The sequence below is a fragment of the Heliconius melpomene genome, chromosome 19, assembly GCF_056956725.1.
Source record: "Heliconius melpomene rosina isolate 202511_hmr_F chromosome 19, ASM5695672v1, whole genome shotgun sequence".
Classification (NCBI taxonomy): domain Eukaryota; kingdom Metazoa; phylum Arthropoda; class Insecta; order Lepidoptera; family Nymphalidae; genus Heliconius; species Heliconius melpomene.
Genome location: NC_140407.1, coordinates 3,604,404 through 3,625,919, shown reverse-complemented (window position 1 = coordinate 3,625,919; position 21,516 = coordinate 3,604,404). Strand labels below are relative to the sequence as shown.

General features: G+C 30.1%; 2 protein-coding genes across 2 annotated transcripts; one reads left to right on the top strand and one right to left on the bottom strand.

Annotated features, from left to right (window-relative positions):
- Positions 1-2,845: 2,845 nt before the first annotated feature.
- Positions 2,846-17,764, top strand: nst (phosphoglucomutase 3-like protein nst). Its single transcript, XM_085202931.1, has 12 exons — positions 2,846-3,076; positions 5,066-5,136; positions 6,142-6,274; positions 10,050-10,145; positions 11,126-11,277; positions 11,642-11,844; positions 12,295-12,419; positions 12,691-12,847; positions 13,174-13,328; positions 14,193-14,382; positions 14,619-14,789; positions 14,922-17,764. The coding sequence occupies exons 1-12, from the start codon at positions 2,973-2,975 to the stop codon at positions 15,006-15,008; spliced, it is 1,644 nt and encodes a 547-aa protein (XP_085059057.1). The 5' UTR covers positions 2,846-2,972; the 3' UTR covers positions 15,009-17,764.
- Positions 14,920-20,910, bottom strand: LOC146528374 (2-aminoethanethiol dioxygenase). Its single transcript, XM_085202932.1, has one exon. It carries the CDS (start codon positions 20,881-20,883, stop codon positions 20,014-20,016), a length of 870 nt encoding a protein of 289 aa, XP_085059058.1. The 5' UTR covers positions 20,884-20,910; the 3' UTR covers positions 14,920-20,013.
- Between the last annotated feature and the right edge of the window lie 606 nt (positions 20,911-21,516).

Below are 21,516 nucleotides of genomic sequence, written 5' to 3'. Positions count from 1 at the left end.
AAATACAGATTAAAATTAAATCAAATTGAATCGCTTTGCCTTAAGAGCGAAGAAATGAAAATATACACTTAAATAAGTAGGTAAGTAGATAATAATATGAATTTAAATAAATATTTCATTTCCTCGAGTGTGGATAGAATCCACAACCAGTCGATTACGGGGCACAAAGTGTGACTATGTCACTAAGTATATGGGAATTCTTTCAAAATAATATTCTAGTACGGGATGCCATAAAATGGCATGAAAAGAAAAACTTTTCTCATATGCACATTGCACATGGGAAGTCTGATGAAACAGCCGATGAAAAAAAATTATATGATCATGCTTTCAAATTAAATAATTTCTTATAATCCTTTCATAGACTTATATTATATTCCAATTATATTATAATACAATTTCATAATATGCATATGTTCTAATTATAATAATAACAATGCAAATAGAAAAAGGTTCTATTCGTAAAACAATATTATTTCAAAGTAATATGTAGGTACTCCTACCTACGTATAAAATTAACGTCGCGTCGTAAATCAGAGCGCACGCGTCGCTGCCGCCCGATGTGCGATAGTCTAAACTATGCACTTTGATTGAGCACTGGCACTGGTATGCACTTACTTAGGATGGAAAGAGAGATGTACCGTCCACAGAAAAATCTACTAATTACCATATTTTGTTATTTATTTGTATCTTTAAATTTAGGAAATAAGTTCTTGAAATTCGGTGGAAACTGGGAAATGGAGTGTCTTAACACTAGCTCCCTCAGCCTCATGCTATATGCGGGGCACAGCGTGAAAGAGTAATCTGAAATATTATTTACACAAGTGCAGTTAAGTTTTGGGTTGATACAAATTGCAACTTGGGCCTTTTCTTAACGTTATAGTAAAAAACGCATTTTATGGAGACAACTTTACCCAATTTTCTTTGATCTAAGTCGAAATTTAGACCTAATTTTTTAACTTCAAAAGTAACTAAGTTAATATAAATTATGTTAAATAAATAAACTTAATAAGTAATACATGTAAGCAATGATGGGAACATACAGCAGGGTTGAGTTGAGCGACGAGAACTATCGATGATACTGAAATAAAGTCACTTATAAAGATGGTAGATGTTCTCTTTAGCTTTGAACAGAAATGTTATCTAAAGGTTTTTTTTCATTCTTTTTTAATTTAATTTTCCTACGCCCATGATGAAAACAATAGCGAAGTAAAAGAATAATATTGAAATCATGGCGTTTAGTGTTCTTATTTTCCTATAAAAAGTGTCTATAATAACAGTGAGAGTGCTGGCGCTACTGAAAGTTGGCAACAGACGCGCAGACGTTCATCGTTATCTCCATCTCTTCCAGTTAGAGCTCGTACTGAGCAATTACTCTAAGTACAAACATAGCATTAGTATGTGATATATGTAACTATACTCATTTACATTGCCTATTCAACAAATTGTTTCTCCTGCGTTACGCAACGAACAGAGAATATATGGCCACTAGTCATATATTTTGAAGTTACCGATTTGTGCATTAAATGACACAACTCACCGCGACGATTCTATCAAAAGTAGGTATTGCAATATAACTAAAAAAAATGTTTAAATGTAGAACTTTGAGGAAATCGAACCCATAACCGTCGTATAATCGCACACTTAAGCTCCTGCTTCTCAACGGCCTCAACGGTACATGCCTATTAAATCAACATGATGCGTATATTTAATTAGAATTTCTATAGAGAACTAACTACAATTATAATATCCAAACAGCAAATACGTACTCGTATATTAATTGCAAAGGAAACGAAACAACAAAGTAAGTATAAATAAACACAAAATATCTTGCAGTTCTCTAGTAATAGTACCATCTGTCAGACTCACATATAATAAATATTAATTCATCCGCCATCACGAGGTTTTCAACCTTTAATTATTGCTCGGATCAAATTAGGGGACATTTATTTTAGTTCTTCTAATTAGTAATTAGTTGGCGGCGGTCGCTCGAGCGCGTATAACTGGTGCAAATGTAGTGGAGCTGATTTATTATATGTACACTGAACTAAGTGTTGTTGACAGAAAAAAGATTATTTGAAAAATTGTTGGATTTTATTTTAATTATATTTGACAGAAATAATTATTTCTATTTATTAATTCGCAAACCTTTTTGTTGAAAGCGTAGAGCGGAAAAGATAGGTTGTAAGATTATAAAAGAATCTTGAATATCTTGATATTTATATCAAGATATTTTAATGTTTGTTCAGAATTGAGAGATATTTTGAATGAATAATGGAGAACAATTATGATGTCTATCAATTTTCTAATACTTTTTATATAAGATATCTACTGTAAAACTACTTTCTTCTGTCTCTAGTTTCTACATTTTTACCTCTTCTATGGCCTATTACTAATAAAGAACTATGTAGCTTTAATGTACAGCCTTGGGCCATATGAGAAAAATATAAATATAAGCTTAAATATTAACAAACGTACAATACTAATTAATTTTCACTTACGTCTTACTAAACTTTTTTAGTTAATAATAAAAAAGTATGTTTAATAAGTAAATAATGAAAACTAAAACGTATTAAAAGCATTAAAATTAAGTGGCTACACATTAGAAAAATAAACTCTACTACTGCCATCTATTGTCTAATAGTAAAAATACCTTGGATATTCCAGCTACGCCATCTAGTGACTAATAGCTGAAATGCTATGTACAACATCTGAATGTCAAAAAAGGTAGATATTATCCGACTAAAACGAAAGAAACATTACAATATTTAAAGTTGTATAAAAAGAGCGCCAGACCATTATATCATTTAGGTATTTTTAAACTAGACGCCTAGCCTTTCACCGATGACTTTGTGACATTACAAGACAGTCACAACTTGCCGCTGTCAAAGCGGTAATGTGGAAATCTGGTTTGTTGATTCGAAGTGATTGTAACTGAAGTGTTTGCTGCCTTATAAAATAATTTCACAGCCACAATGCCTCCGAGTAGCCTTCGAGTCGTCTACGCGTTCGCAAGAGAAATGCATCCGAAAACTACCGACGTTTTCATACAATACGGCACTGCCGGATTCCGTACCAAGTGAGTAAACTCCTATTATATATTAATAACTAATCAATGAAGGGTTTTCCTGCTTCTAATATGACAAATTTGCCGAACAAAAATAGAATCACACCTAAATATGGTAGTGTTAAGTCTAATTCAAGTGTCACGTAAGCAAAATTTGCGAAGGATGCTGTTATCCTTTTACTATCATTGAATTGAATAGTTTATGAGTCACTTATATCGTAATTTATATCAGGAAGTGAGTAATATTATGGTCAATGACTTGTAGTATCAAAACAAATGCTTAGCTGTTCATTTTCGTTGTCATATGAGACTCTATTTAAACTAAACTAAAATGTGTTATGGTAAAAAAATGATTACAAAAACACGTTCATTACCGTAAATGCGTCTGACATTGAATAATTAATGAATACTGCATATTAAATACCTGCTATGTTGCTTTACCATTACCCTGTAATTACCATTTTTAAAATGTTTATTAAAAATTATATTATTTTGCAAGACTGACTTAATGTGCTATATTCTTATTAGATAACGAACTTATTGGGCAAAACGATTATTTTATTATACATTGCAATGATGTAATAGAAAATGTAGGATAGTGTGCAATACACAATTGCAATTTGCTCTTGTTAGCATGTCTAATACATGCTGGCATACCGCCAAGCACTTAAGTTATTTGGGTTCATAGAAACTCCTCTTTTATTTATCTGGAATTGTATTTATGGAGAAGACTACTTACCTTTAATCTTTAATAGTGGGCATATTATTTTTGAAGCATTTCAAAGGCAGAATTATTAGTATATAGCTTTCTGGTCTAATAATTCTGAAATAATATATGGTATAATAACTTCATAGTTACTTTTAGCTTATATTCATAAAATTCTTGCAACACAATTTATTTTCTAATTTATGTCTAACACAAAACAGAATAAAATTAAATTAGACTACTAGTGAGACCACAAAGGTGGAGTATGATGATCTCTGGCTGTAATGAAGTGGTTGTGAGTTCAATCCCCATTCTGGCAAAACCAATGTTGTTTTGAGTTCCACCACCAGTTCCAGTTTAACCAACTTCTGTAAGAACAGGAGGTTATTAATTCTTCTGTATTCTTTTTTAATTTGCACAGAAGGTGTAAAATGGAGTGTCAATAGATTCTCTGTCTACTCCTGCTATTTGTAGAGTAAAGCTTAACATTGGTAAAAAAAACTTATTTGTGGAATCTTTTCTTCTCTTATGTGTGAAACTCTTTAAAAATGTAAAAAAAATATTTCTATGGCAATATAGTTTGTCAAAACTATTTAAATGCAATTTTTTTTGTGTTTTCATTTAGCACAGTGCCAATGATTTATGTATGTCTCAGTAGTATCACAGGTTTTGTAATCATTTGGGCTAATTACTGTACTTTAATGTTATCATCAACAATTCATTGTAAAAGATTAGCAATATGATAGCCAATATACACAATGGCTTTATACTTAAGTGTAGTGAAAATAATGATAGCAAATTTTATTCCTAATTTGGGTACGTTTTAGTTTAATCATAGTTGGCCATATACCCCATATCATGCTGTGGTACAAATTTCTGATTGTAAGTGTTGCCGTTGTTAGTTTGATCCCCTTGAGAAAGAATGAATAATTTTAATTTTCTTTTTCTAATAAGAATGTTGCACTCATTAAGAAATTTAGTTATTACTGAAATTAGGGACCTTGAATTGTATTGTCTGTCGCAATATCCAATATGTTTAATAAGCAAGTTTGAAATAGCATGATGTGTCAATAAGTATTCTTTGTTTTTGTTAAAAAAAAGGATAATGTTAATGTGTGTTTTCTAAATTGATCTATTTATATATTGGATGTTTAAAAATTAAATAAATATATGAAAATTATCCTGTATAGGGATTGAACCATTGTACAGTGTACAAAAAGACATTTCTTAACCATGCCATAATGATATATTTCCATCCAATTTATATTTTTTTATAAGAGATCTTTTTATTGCAGAGCCAGCCTTCTCGAGCATGTCGTGTATCGTATGGGTCTTCTGGCGGTAATCCGGTCTCGTTGTAAAAATGGTAAGAATTTGTATTTTATTATTTTTAATATTTTCCCGTGGCCAGAGAAAAATGACGAATCACTCCTAGCTTGTACGAAAAAAATATTTAAAACAATTACTCTATTAAATTCAAAGAGAATGGTAATGCATACTTCAACATATTATAGTGTGTCAGGCTATACATATAGCCCAGTTTAAATTAAAACTTGATACATATATAAAAAGTACATTAAGCCATTTCCCGGAATAGAAAATGCAAAATATTTCATGAATCGTTACGTCAATGGCCCATTAAGGCGGGTCCGAACCTGCGACCTTGTAGATACGAGTATGGCACGCCCTTTGCGACTAATGGCTATATAAACTATAAAAGGTAGTGCTTTAGATGTTTATTATATATGGGGACATATGATTTGGGTGAGAATATTCTGTGAATTCGACGGTTGTATGTTCGATGCCCCTCGGAGAATTGATTATATATTTTTTGCTCTGGTAAACGCACCGTTCTTGGGTTCCACCACTCTATATGGTAGCCATGTATTATCTCTGCGCTTAAGTTCTATGCGTGAAAAAGCATTAAACTGTATTTTTAATTGCTAGAAAAAAAGGTCAAATATAGAGAATTTCAAACAATTATATTAAAGTAGTTATTATCAGATTTTTCTTATTAAAATCAGTGTAAGGTTACATATTTTCCTATAATTGGCTCGCAAGGTGGGCTAGCCTTGAAGACCTTGTCACCTGGTGACCTTTCATCTAAATTAATTAACCTATGTCTACTTCTGTGATTGTGCAAGTTTAACAGGTTTTGAATTATGATGTTTTCTTGCTTCACGCTTTACCTCGCATATAGCTAGGCAGGCAGAGAGAACCTAGTGTTAAGACATTACACTTTTCATCCAAATTCTAGATTCAACGTGTTTGTCTTTGACCAGATCGGAGAAACATATAAAAGGTTCTTGAGTGGGAATCGAATCTAAAACGACCGCGCTAACAGCGATTAAAACATTTTTACTACCCATAGGTCGCACAATAGGAATAATGATAACCGCATCCCACAACCTGGAGCCAGACAACGGTGTCAAACTGATCGACCCAGACGGCGAAATGCTCGAGGGGAGCTGGGAAGAGATTGCGACGAGGCTGGCGAACGTCAGGTCAGTGTTTTACGGTATTATATATAGAATTTTATATAGGTCACAGAATGTCCTGGCGTAGCATGTCGACGCGCCGTAATTGGAACGTATTTGTTTTTTTATACACGCTTCACGCTTTTTCCCGCATATAGCAGGATAGGTCGAGAAAAGTCAGCAGTTCTTCAATTTTTTGCCTGAATTAGAGACTGCATTCTGGCGAAAATTAACGCCGCGATTTGTTTCGCAAAATTCAATGAACGTAGAATGTTATGCTTTTTTAGAACATATTCTGCTTTTGGAAGCATCTTAATGTCTTATGTGTAGCTCATATAAATACTTCGGTTATAAATGAGTAATAAATAATATTCATAACTTACGCGAATTTTGCAATTCTCGCGTCACTGGCGGTTTCTCGTCTTAATTTATCTGTTGTTACGAGAGTTGGCTTGCAACAAATATTGCTATTGTCTTATTGTGCTTGTTTTTTAATGAAAGGGTCCTATTTTTTTAACTTGGCTATCTTTAATCCTATGAAGATGCTAACAATATAAATAAATTCTAAGAAATATAGCGTATAAGAATCTTGACATAACTTAATCTACATCTAAAAAGTACCTGTAGCTTAGTGGTTCAGCGCTTTGACGGTTTCCAAAAGGTGCTAGTTTATATCCCGCTACATGTTTTTCTCAGAAAGAGAGACGTAAACCAATAACAAGAGCGATTGATTCGACGCCATAGAAATGTAATAAAACATATCAAAGTAAATAATTAGATATGTAGATGAATAAAGTCTTATCGAAAATACATAATCTTATCAAAGAAACTGGAGCAATGTAACAAGATAATTAGAAAAAAATATATGGTGCCCAAAATCGATTAAATTAGTTAGTATAATATTTTTATTTACTCTATATTTGCTATACAAACATGGAATGTCACAAAAATTTGGCGGGAAGTGGAGGACGGAGAATGTAGAAATTCTTTTCATTTAAAAATACATAGATAAATAATGAGTAAAACTTGTGTGGGCTTGACATGACTGATGTGATGCGTAATCGAGAGATAGTTACGTGGTGGTGGGTACATTTAATGAAATTGTTAAGTTGAAATTAATGACAAAGATAGCAAATAATTAAGAAATTGCAATGTCAAATTACTTTTTTTTCAAATTCAGTACATATTCGGCAAAAAAAATCCATTCCATTTATATGTTTGCTTAGTCATTATATAGGGTGAAAGTGTAAGCGAATCATTTACGGAAACACCATATAGGGTAGAATATTTCAAACCCATGCCTAAAGAAATCAAGATATCTCAACAGTTTCGACGTATAATTTTTTTTTTCATCTAATTAGTGCCAAAATTTAACGCTGCACTTTACCAGAGCATGGGAAATTAAAGAAAAAATAACAAAATTATTATTTTATTATTATTTTATTATTATTATTATTAACTAGTTTTATGTTATTATTGTATAACCCTTCCCATACGGTCTGAAAGATCCAACAACTCTCGATTGTTTCGGCAACCCAAAATCCATGGCACAGTGTCTCTCGTGTATCAAATGTCCGTTCTTCTGTTTGTACGACGATTTGACTAAGGCAACGCATCATGAAGTCAACGTGGCTAAACACTGGCAAATTAAAATCTCAACTTTCCAAGCGCTGGCACGAAAATAACCTCCCTTTAAGTAGGAATCGAACCTAAATCCGATATTTATATAATCTCTTAAATTGCGCTTATACAAAAATTATATAATATCCAACGGCCCTATAATTAAATTTATTAAATAAACTACTTTCCTCGGTTTTTATTGCGTGAAACGTAATTTGTAATTTTGTTTTGACATTTCGAATACGTACTTTGTAGTTGTTCGTGGTCGCGGATAGGAAACGGGAAAATAAAAAAAAGAAGTAATTAGCAATTACTTAATAGGGCATAAACCTTATAGCGTTGAAAACAATAATATTTTTATTACTCTCTAATCTGTCTTAAATCTATGAGAAATCTGAAGAGGTTTTTTGGTTGAACGCGCTAATCTCGGGAAAAAATATTTTTTTTGTAAAATTTATTTGTTGAAGAAGTACACACGTATAAGTTAGTACTTTATGTCACATACATACTTTCATCTTCAGAATAACCTATTGGGAGTGTCTTAACACTAGGTTCCCTCTTCCTACTCAGCTGTGTGCGGAATAAAGCGTGAAGCTGATGTATATTGAATTGTTTTCCTAATAAAGATGTTGAGAGTTAGGCCAAAATTTTGGCACTTATACTTTTATAAATATTGTTAATTTTTTCTGTCAAGTCTACAGCTTAAAACTTGGTTATTTTCGTTTTCGTCAGCGCTGGTGCAAAATATTCGTTGGTTGAGCTTGTTAAAGGTCGTATACCTACTTGTGGTATTTAATGTGGTTTTGTGTACTTTGATATTTAATATTAATAATGTAGACGGCATTCTGGCTAGTTTTATGTTATTATTTTTTTATACGAGCTTTGTCAAATGATATAGACGAAATTAGTTTAAGTTCTTCTGTTGTCTGTAAATAATCATTTTAATACTAAAAATATAAAAAAATAAAAGGAAATTACAAACAAAATTTGCACTTGAAAAAGAAATTGTTAATATTTTTTCTATGTTATACTACTTGTGACCTGAATGTTTTTATTAGGTTAATCGGCAAGGTTGGGTATTACGAACATAAGATACAAGATAAGTTGGTAGCTCCTATAGCTTAGACACTGACCTTCTATTGACTTTACTTTCTTATCCTTACTTTATTATGTATTAAACATAGTATTCAAATAACGTTTCATTTTCAGCCTTTTCAGTTCATTTGGGAGTTTTTTATACGAAATAATATGAAAATTAGTGCGATCTAATCTAAATATCCTTAATTTTTTTTTTCATTTAAAAATGAACAACAACATTGGATTACTACTTTCTATTTAACAATTTTAGTTGCACATTTATTAAAATTTATATTGAGAGAGAAATATCACTAACTTCTTACCGTTTGTATAAAAAGAAAATATGGAAATTATAGTACCTAAATTTAAATTACAAATGCTATATGTAGACTGACACTGTCGCATCTGGTTACGTACAGTCTTGTCTGTCCGCTTACCATTATCCAATTGACATAGATTTACGATGGGAAACAGTTTACATTTCAATACACGAACTATGCAAATGTCTAAGATCGCGCACAAACGCTGAGATAGCCTTCGTTGAATTCAAAAGTTCAATTAGCATTGAAAGAAAATTGATATTTTGTGACCTAAATTTAAATATGGTTTGCTAAGTTTGGGACTGACTTTGAATTTTAATAATTCAATTCATATTTTTAAAATATTTTTTTATGTTATTACGCGTGTCGTGCAGGAAAGAGAGGGGTAGAGAAAACCCAGAAATATATTGAAACCACATTTTGCCTAAATGATAAACAAAAATGTTTTGATTAAAACCACCACAAATGGAAATTTTATCTGCGACTACCATGTTTTGCAATCAGATAGGTACGTAGGACCCAACTGCGCCATGTTCGCTGATGTTTATTGAAACATAACCGAAATATTTCTATACAAATATGTTATAATAACTTTTGGCGTAATTTATGTTTTATATATATTCTAAGCAATTCTGCTTGCGTTGGTTGAAGTATTTTTCAACTCCTACTAATAAAATAATTCACTTAAATTAATTATCTCATTTTCTTATGTTAATTCAATAAAAGAAGTAATAATTGAAATTTGCTTATACATTATTAATTACTATGTATTTTTTGTATTATAGTGACAATGACTTAGAATCAACAACGGAGCAAGTAATAAAGGAAGTCAACGCAGATATGGCGCTCAAAGCCAGTGTTTTCATTGGCATGGACACAAGGTAACATTAATAATACACATTGCCCTTATACAGTACAGTTGACGAGTAGTGGCCCCAGAGAAGTTTGCTGTAGAGCAGGGGTTCCCAAACTTTACTTGCTCAAGGAGCACTTTTATATCAATATTGCTAGCAGAGACCACTCTGTAGGTATAATCAATATAAACTGTGATAATTAATCGCGCTCAACGCCTCACCGCATTTAAATTTAAATTGTTCGCGGACCACTGGTTGGGAATCACTGCTGTAGAGATTGGATTTTTGGATTGTTTTTGCTTATGATTATTTTCTTCCCGAGTGAACAATACGCAAAAGTTCAGAAGACTTACTTCCGGACGGCCACGACTCGCAGACCATACTGTACATTTACAAAACAATGTATACAGCCCTAATATGCATATACATTTTATAATTATGCTAGTATGAAATTGTAAACTAGCGTGCCTTCATTCTCAACATTTAGTACAATATTCAATGAGATTTTTTAATTTGTGACCTTAAACTTGTTCAAGGACACAGATTTATCATTTTATACAGGTTTTAAGTTAGTATAAATGATGGCTTTTGATGTACAGACTGAAACTTAATTTTAAGTTGATGTGTCGAAGTCGAGTCGAGTATGCATCAAATTCGATGTAATTAAATTTTAAATTCATACTTTACTATTCATACACTTCATATACTTATTACTTTATAAACGAGTTGTATGTCAAGAAGCCTTTTTATGTATATATTTTTAGCAAAATGCATACTTATAGCAGTTAAGGCAAAGAAAACTTAATAAAAAACTTAATGAAAGAAGCCGAATTTATGAGACATTGTCTTGATGTCATTTTCTTGATTTGTTTTATTACAAGTGAGGTGATATGATAATAACAAGTAATTCATTCCACTGAGTGGTAATCAAATCTATAACCGTCATCTGCGCCACGACGGTCTTTTTATATTATAAAAGAAAATATCTATTATATTTTTCTTATCAGATATACAAGTCCCCGCTTAGCAGCAGCAGCGGTCCACGGGGTGATGGCGTTGAAGGGCACCGCCAAGGAGTTTGGTATTGTCACCACTCCCATATTACATTACTGTGTTAAATGTCGCAATGATAACACTTATGGAATACCCACTGAGGAAGGTAATTAATGGTTTCAATGTTTCTTAAAATTTTACTACACTCAACTTTTAATCTTTTATTTACTGTTTTATTGTTTGGTTAGATTTGAAAAAGTGAAGAATTCTAATTACTTTACTGTTAGTATTAGAATAATATTATAAACCCTATTTGTATTGTTCTAAATAATAATATATATGTTTTGTTTCTCTCTGTTGTTTCTCTCTATTTATTTATTAATAAAAGATCGTGTGTCGTACCCTCAAAATAAAAGTGACCTTTGTGAGAAATCATCAACCACCATTGAATCTTAGAATAGAGTTTTGTGACACTTTTTTAATGTTATATAAAAATACACAATATTTACAAATATATATTTTTATTTTAGGTTACTACGATAAAATCGTCGGTGCTTTCAAGAATATTCGTCAAAAATTACCAGTATATGGTAAATACAATACAACGTTATACGTGGACGGCGCGAATGGCGTTGGCGGGAAGAAATTGAATATTATCAAAAAAACTTTAGATGGCGAACTAGATTTAGTTCTATACAATTTGGGTGGTAATGGTGGAAAGTTAAATTTAAATGTAAGTGCCTTGCATAATAATTATAATTATTTGTGAATATTTTTTTAAGGAACATCTAGACGTATGATTCATATTAGTAATGTAGACTTAACACGAAGATTGTGGGCTCAATGACTACTCGAGGGAAAGTGGATTACGGAGTGACATAACACTAGGTTCCCTCCGCCTACACTGCTATATGCGGGATACAATGTGATACTGTGAATAAAAATAGTTGATGATTTTTACTTCTTTATGATGATAATAAAAAGTACAGACCATTACACTGAACTCGATAAATATTAATAACAATCATATTTAATTATACATTTTTGATGGTACAAATGGTGAACAAACACTACTACACTAGGAGTGGCATTCGGGCATTCTGTGTTGTCTATAGTCACAGTCATATAATTATAAAAGGGCTACTTTTAACAACGATTGTAGATTATTAAATATTTATTTTAGTGCGGAGCAGATTTCGTGAAGGTGTCGCAAAAACCACCAGTGGGCGTGGAACAGGTGCCTTTCCAAAGAGTGGCGTCGCTAGATGGCGATGGCGATCGTATTGTGTATTACTATTTGGATGATAAGTAAGTTTTATACATAACAATAAATTAATAATTAATAATCAAGAGGAACTTTACACATTTTCCTTATAGCAGGATAGGCAGAAGGAATTTAGTGTTGAAACACTTCATTACCTACTTTCGGATCTATTTCTGTTTGGAGTATCGGAACAGAAAAATAATGCATTCACTCAAGTGAAAATCGAACCCACAACCGGCGCCGTCTACTATCTGTCTATCTATAATACGCTGCGTCACGGTAGCCAGAAATAATAATTATAACAATTCATTACAGCAAAAAAATGAACCTCTTAGACGGTGATCGTATAGCGACTCTACTAGCCAGTTACATAACGCGAGAGTTACGCGCAACTGGCGCTGAGTTACGCGTCGGTCTAGTGCAGACCGCGTACGCCAATGGAGCTTCTACTAAATATATAACTGATCATTTGGTAAGTATTTATTTCTTATACTTATATGGTATTGTTGTTATAAAAAAAAAAACAATTTGGAACTATTTTTTTATATAGAAAATTAAAATGTAAAAGTAATCAATAAATAATAAAAAAATATATATTATAAAATAATGAATTTGAATTTCAACTTGTAAGTTACAGTTGTGTTCATATAATTTGGAGATATTGTGTTGAACAGCGAAACTCAACGCCGTACTTCATCGAACCAAATAAGCTAAAAACTTTTATTATAAATATAAAGAAGACATTAATATTTCAACTCATTTTAACGCTTATCTATATAATGAATGTTATTTTTCCAGAAAATTCCAGTGAGCTGCGTCAAAACAGGCGTTAAACATTTACATCACGCAGCTTTGGCCTACGATATCGGTATTTACTTTGAAGCTAACGGACACGGTACTGTAATATATAGTAAAGAAGCAAAGAATACTATTAGGAAAATTGCTCAAGAAGGGTAAGATATCATATTATTGTTTTAACTGTATCGCTCAGATAGCAGGGTCGGCACAGGGAACCTAGTGTTGTGTTAAAACACTCCGTTTTCGTATTTGATTTTTCGAGACATTGTGTGTTGAGTTGCGGAATTGAATGGCCAACTTTGTTTTACTATGAAAAGAAAATGAAAATATTAAATAATTCACGCTCTGGCACTGCGTCATGATGGTCACTAGATTTCATATTATTGCTTATGAAAACGATTGTAAGATGTAAAATTTATAGGATTTTATTATATTTGTTTGTGTAAACATGGTTCTTTTAATCTCTGCAGCGTTAAACATTGTGATGTTATAATTGTGTGTAATTTCACTTGGACTACCCTTAAATAAAAATTATAATAAAAAATTAAAACATTCATATCATATCATAAAATATATACGTCAATAGTGGTTTTTTAATCAATTTTGGGCAATTTTGTTATCATGGTTAAATTATTTTTGTGTTATAAACGACACTCGATATTTTTTTATACATACTTATTTTCGATAATGATAATTATTTTATGATAATATGTTTTTCTAAAAACAGAATACATAGGTACCGTAATTTATTTTTAAAAAAGTTAAAAAATTTATATGGATCATATAAAATCATCTCTTTGTTAGAGTTTCCAAGAAAGATTGTAATATAAAATTTTGCTTCTCAAAGATATTCATTTAAAAATTTTTAAATGTCAAACATTCATTTGACGATATTATATTTTAAATATTATATATATATATATATATTATAAAAATTTGAACTTAAGAAATTTGAACCCGCGTTGAAAACCGACCAAGTATTCTAATCACTGAGCCATACGTTCTCTTTAATATTTCAGCGAGGCAGAACAACGTAAATCCGCAGAACTGTTACTGAATTTCATAGACATGACAAATGAAACGGTCGGCGACGCCATTTCCGATTTATTCCTAGTGGAGACGGTGTTGTGTGCGCGCGGCGAAGACGTCACACAATGGATGACGTCATACAATGATCTACCTTGTCGACAACTTAAAGTAACCGTGCAGGTAATTCTTTTTTATGTTTATGTACTGGATAATCGAGAAATGATTAAGCGCAAAATGGCTTGGAAGTGGCACAGCGTGCGTTGCGTAAAAGCGATGGTTCTGTGTTCGATTCCCACTCAAATAAATAAGTGTTACAGTGAAGTCTCGATCCACGAGTTCCTGGTTTTGTGTCAACATAACGCACTAAACAACAAATGGAATTAATAAATAAAAAATAAATATATTTCCCATTCCAGGACCGCAACGCAATATCAACAGCTGACGCAGAACGTCAATGCACGGCCCCCGAAGGTCTTCAAACGAGGATCGACGAGCTGGTCTCCAAGTATACAAATGGCAGATCATTCGTCAGACCCTCGGGCACTGAAGACGTTATCAGGGTGTACGCTGAAGGAGATACTCAGGAGGTGAGGGATTGTTAAATTTTGATTTGATTCAACGTGAAGCTGATTTATTTATTTTATTTCTTACATTAATCAATGACTTAATAATAATATAACTTTTCGCTTTTTATTTTTTTTTTCTTATTCTTATTACAGGCGGCTGATACATTAGCAGCTGAAGTTGCACAGGCAGTGTTCGACCTAGCAGGTGGAGTCGGTGACAGACCTGAGTTGCCAGCATAAATAATTAAATAAATAAAGATCTGAAATAAAATATCCATTAATTATTATTGATTGGCAGTGTACTTTTTTGTTTTCATATGTATTTTTATTTAAAGACAGAATAGATTGTCAAAGCACAGAATAACCATAAAAAAAATTATATAATGTTTGTTTGTTAAGTATCAGTTAAATATCATTTTATTTATATGGTGCATGTGTTTATAATCTAATTTCTGAAAAGTATTTAGAAATGATTCTATTCTGTAATTCTTTTTAAGTAAAAAAAAACATATTAAAGCTACATTTATTAATACCTAATAATAATATAATAGTAATAAATATTCATTTTTATTAAAATAAAAGGTTATTTTCAGCGCAAATTATTTTGATATTCTGCATAGATTCGTTACAATTTTTTCTCAAAATGATGGTAAATGTAGCTTTATTTCCACCGTCCGTATCGAACCTAGTAAATTCTAGAGAGCACTAAAATGAATGAGAACACAAATAGAATTATAAATTATCATGAAAATTTATCAATCGTTAGTTATTAATTTAAAAAACAATCGTAAAAAATAAAAAAAAAACTTTGTTTTCATACATAATGATAATGGATAAAATACGTTAAATAATCTTTCAAAGATAAAATAATGACCGATAACGGTATATATAATAGATGGTAGCTCTAAGATTTACGAATTTGTAAGCATGTACAATTTTTTGATTTTTTATCATTTAGCTAAAAAAATACATAAATGACGGCAAATTAGCATGCATAAAAAATTGTCTTATTGAAATAATTTATAATTATATAGGTTTCTTAGCTTCTAGTAAAATATCTTTTTTTTTCACTATTATAACTTATTTATTTTTATTTACAATATTAGAAAAAAATATATAAATTATAAAATGCTTGTAAGTTGTAACAAACTTTTGGTATACAAATTATATTGTCTTTTAATTATTAATACTAGTTTTATGATATAATTGTTTTTTGTTTATTTTTATTTTTAATTTTGAACATTTTGTGTAGTTTGAAATTATTAGTTGTAAACACAAAACTAATTTAATAAATTTAAATGGCATCTCTAATTAGAGACTAGTCTTTAGATATTATAAACAGTACAACGCTAAACTAGTCGCTAAATTTTGCAAAATTAATGTTTTTATGTCCACTTTAAAAAACATCAAGTTTCATTTAGTTAATATGAAAATAAATATGTTCAAATATTACCTTCACTGCGTAAAGTTATAGCTCTCTAAAAATGATTAATTATTTTAAGTCAACTTCAGTAGTATAATATTTAAAACAACCAGTACAATTTCCGCCAATTTTAATAATTACTGCTTTTCTAGTTACAATCAACAAAATAACACAAATAAATTAAAAATAAGGTTATTTAGTTGGCCCAATTCATAAAAAATCTGCTTCACGTTGTATCCCGCACATAGCAGGGTAGGCGGAGGAAAAAATATTTAATTTCCTTGAGTGGGGATTAAACCCACTACCAATCGCGTTCACATGCACACTTTGTCCCCTGCGCCACGACTGGCCTCAAAAAATTAATAAATTACGTTTTTTACTGTTATATCTTAATTTGTACTGTACTGACTGGCTTATGTATAAATAGATTAAATTAAAATTATTGATTAATTGTGAATTTTAATAATAATTATTTAATGAATAATTAAGTCCATTATTTTATTAAAGATTACAGAAATTAAACAGTCAAAATAATATTTTATAAGGTTATTGGGAACATATCATTTTTCTGTTTAAAATTAGTAAAACATATTTTTAGGTGGTCATTAGTATGTTATTTTAATCTGTTAAAAATTTTGTGAAAGTTAGTTATTAAGTTTCAATTATTTATTTTATTTGATTTACACTGCCACATTTTAAAACGATTTTTTAATCATATAATAGTATTATCCAATTATTTGCTTTTAATCTTCCATTGTATAATTAATAAAATAATATATAATTTTAAGTTTAACTTTGTATATCATTTTGTTATATAAGAAGCTTAAATACACCAATGGCTACCAAAGGAAAAGAATGTCAGAATATTTGAAAATATTTTATATTGTTTTGATTTTTTTTAAATACAGATTTAAATGTTATTGTATTTTTTTACTTTAGATTTACTTCTAAATTGTATTATTGCAATGGATATGTCCTATAATTCCAAAATGCATTTATTTTGGTTAATATTAGTCATTTAGTTGTCATATAGTGTCAAGACACTCCGTTCTCTAAGCTTCGCCCACTTTCCGATATATTGCGTGTTGGGTGGTGGAACTTAATTTCACGCTGTGTCTATATTTTTTAGTAAAAATAGGGCATCGAACCCACAACTGTCACGTTTATAATCAATCGCTGCGTCACGACGGCCTCTACTGTCAAGATTAGAACTAAATATACTGATATCTAAATACTTAATCTTTTCACGTTTTCGTGTGAATCTTATCGAAAAAGATAAAATAGTTTTTAAAATAATAAATTTGTTTGTATGTAATACTTCTGCACATATTTCAATGTTTTATACGTTAAAATTACATTACAAAAAACGAAAAAGCATCAATATTTTTTATAATTCTCTCTGTATTATGTATAGGTGCTAAAAAGCCTTGTTGTTGTGAAAATTAAGCTATCGATATATTTTTGAAATTATATTTAATATTTACTTGTGTTGTCAAATATTGGTTAAATGTAGCTGTGTTCAAAGTAATTATTTTATGCTATTATGTTAATAAATCAAATTAATATAACTAAATCAGTTATTTTTATTTTCTTGAAATAATCCACATTAGTTACCTACTTTCTATGTGACTATTATTGAACATAAATCTTAGAAGAGTTAATTAATAGAATGTCTCAAATTTTAATTAAAAAGCAAAAGACTACAGTACTAAATTATCGTAATAACTTATATGGCCTTCAATTCTGTTTTTACCTTCACTAATTTTATTATTTTACGCTTCAAATATAGTTACATCACTTTATATTCCACTTTCCGCTCATTAGAAAATTAGTACTTATTGTAGAGGTGAAATCAACATTTTGCCCATTGGGACCACAACATTTTATCATATTGTCATACAAATTAAATGGCATCAACCGATTTAGTCTTTTACCATCAGACTGCTAATATTAAATAAGTTTTTATAAATAGAAATAAGGACTACTACTAATAAACAAAATTATTAATTAAGAGGTAAATCTCTTCTAACAAGTGTCAAATAACATAATATACAGGTAAATAATAAAAGCCAGCATTGGTAACAAATTTAAAGATTTTATTAACAAATTCAATAGGTACTACGCTTTTATACAAACTTAATACTATCAAAATATATCTTATTGTAGCAAAATACGAACATGCATAATTACAAATTTCAAAGATGACTGTAAAATTTTATATTTATTAATTATAGAGATCAGGCATTTTATAGCTTACCTAATAATATTGATAAAAGTGATTACAAGTTAAATTGTGAAGAATTTAGAAGTGAATTGGAATGTTGTCAATATAATTATAGAAGATATTTAAATTTTAAAAGTGAAGAATCATGACAAAACATGCTAAGTTAAAAATTACCAAAATGTTTAGAAGTTTAGCAGAAAATTTATTAAAGAAAATTCAAACATAAGAATATAGTAACAATTATAAACTATAGTCCATTACATTTTTTTTTCGAAAAGAAATAAATAAATTTGTAATGTTATTTGAAAACTTAAACTAAACTGTGATGGTTCATATAGTCTATATTTAAAATTTGATCAGAAGACAAACTTTGTTTTCTTCTTCACAAAAATATCGCTTGATTAGTTGTCATATTAACATTGTATGTTTTCATTTGGGTCACAATATATACCGCATAAGGGCAGAAATAGGCATTTATCATTTTCATGCATCGAGACATTGCGAAAATGGGAATAAAACTCATAACATATATAAATAATTAAAATCAAATGTTGCTGCTAGTTATATATAATTATAAATATACTATTGGAAGATATGAATAGCACTATTGGTTTATTAACAGCCCATTATAACTTACAAACAAACTATTTACAATAAAAGATTACAATACTTCATTGTTACTATGGTTTATATAAGGCTATGGTACAATTTGTTATCAATTATTTTGATATTACACCTAGGAAATATGTATATTTGGTTGTCTATATTAATTTGAATAAATATTTCAATTGATACTATAATAAAGAGTGTATATAAGGCAACTATTTTCATTGTGTCAAAGCTAATACTATATTCAATATTGCTTTTAAATGGAAATTTCTTGCTATATAACTTATTCAAATTTAAATTGGATTGTCTTGACATTTTTCATAATAATAATGATTGTTTTTACATTATTATTTTTTATAATATAGTTACCAATCAATTAAAATTTATTTAAGTCATAATTGATTAAAATTTAAAACAACAGCAGTGAACATAAAATTTGCCATATAAATAACTTATTGACAATAACATTTAAAAGGCACAAATTCATTTGCACTAGATGTTTCATTAGTTTCCAAGAGATCAACAAAATAGCTTTTTTTTTGTTAGTTTTAAAATTACATAATTACAAACCTATTATGCAAACTTTGATTTTCATTCCAGGGATGTTACAGAAGTAACTAATATAGATATAAAAAGAATATTAAATGATTTTCATGTTCAGTTATGAATATCAAATATTATTTTATACTATTTATTACTTTCAGATAAGTTCAGTTATGAATATTAGATATTTATGAAATTTATTTAGTGTTTTTTTTTTCAAATTGAAGTTAACCAAAACTTTTATATTAGTTTCAGCTATGGTTACAAATATTGGATATTCTGATATGATTAAAGAGCTCCATAACATCCCCACTCCATGTTATAAACAAATTCAAAGTGTGCAGACCTTTACACAATCCTAACCTATGCATTTGTAGCTTCTTCAAATTTGTGGTAACTACTACTATATTTAGTATTTTGTTTAAATTCCTTATGGTTACTTCTTGTTATACAAGTACTGGCCCTAAATATGGTGCTTGATCACAATAAAAACAGTCTGGCACATTGGTTTCTTGTAATTCAACAACATTAGTACTGATTTCATTAGCTACATAATAATAACTACACCTTCTTGGACCTATTTCTTTTATAAGTGTATCATAAGGTGGCGATAAGATATCAAAAAATGCTGCTGGCATTTCTAAAGCTTCTATTTCATGATAATTAGATAATACTGGTGTTAACATACAGGTATCAGAATTAGCTCTGCAAATGGTATCCTGTTCTATTTTAGCGAAAAATCTTCTACGTTTGTGAATACCGTGAGCAAGTCGCGCTGCTTCATGTTTCGCACGAACAGTAAAATCTAAAGTACTTACTATTTCGTTTAGAGGATACTCGGAGAAGCTTCTGATACGGACCGCCCCTGAAATTACTTTTAACAGTCCGTACATATGTGGGTGATCGTGTAAAGGCATGACAAATCCAGGTTTCAAAACGAATACGCTCATGTTAACTATGTGGTTTTGAAATACTTCTATGTATGTACAAGGCGCTTTGTTTGGTCGTCTCCACGTCGCTGGGTTACTCAGGTTTTGGTCAAAGCCTAAGTCGTCAGCTCTTAATCTATCCATTTTCTTTTTTAAGTCATACAAGTTGGCCGTGAAGTTGTTTTTGAATCTTTCGTCGAAAGTGTGTAGTGCTTGCCGGTAGGTCGATATGATTGGTGGGATGTTAACAATTTCCATGTTAGATTTGGCTACATTACGGTTATCCATATGAATGTTACTAGACCTAATCCACGATATGTTATTCTTTGATAAAACTATTGGAATCAATCGGCACGATAACAAAGCGAAACTGTCGACAAACGTCATTTTTCTTTTCTATAATCTTGTTGCTTTCATTTGATTCTGTCATATGTTCAGATACTCGTACTTACACGTTTTATTTGTCTTTTTTCCTATAAAAAATATTTTTACCTATTTTTTAAAGAACAACTTGCATATATGTATACATATATGTTTTTAAAATGATGTACTTTTTAAATATATTCCAGTACACAGAAACTAAACATTTTTGCATAAAATATTATTTTTCTAAACTCATCAATAGATGGCACTGGCTTCAATTATTTACAATAGATTTTATAAACCAAACAAAGATAAAATATAACAAAATTGGATTTGAAATAATTTTATCTTAATAATATATCAAAAATTCGAAATTTTAGATTGATTTAGTTTTATGTGAAACTCAAAACTACAAAATATACAATAATTACACAAATATTTGCACTTAATGAGTTAACAATAAAATTATAAAACCAGATTCCGAATACAATACACAGTAAAACAAACTCACGTTACGGTTAAGTTCGTTTCGAATGATAGAACACTAAATACGAAATAAAACAATTGTTTCTCTCGAGAATTGTTTAGAGTTTAAATCGATTAAACGCCCACAGAATCCAATAAAATCAATATAAAGGCGTTAAGTAGGCAGTTACA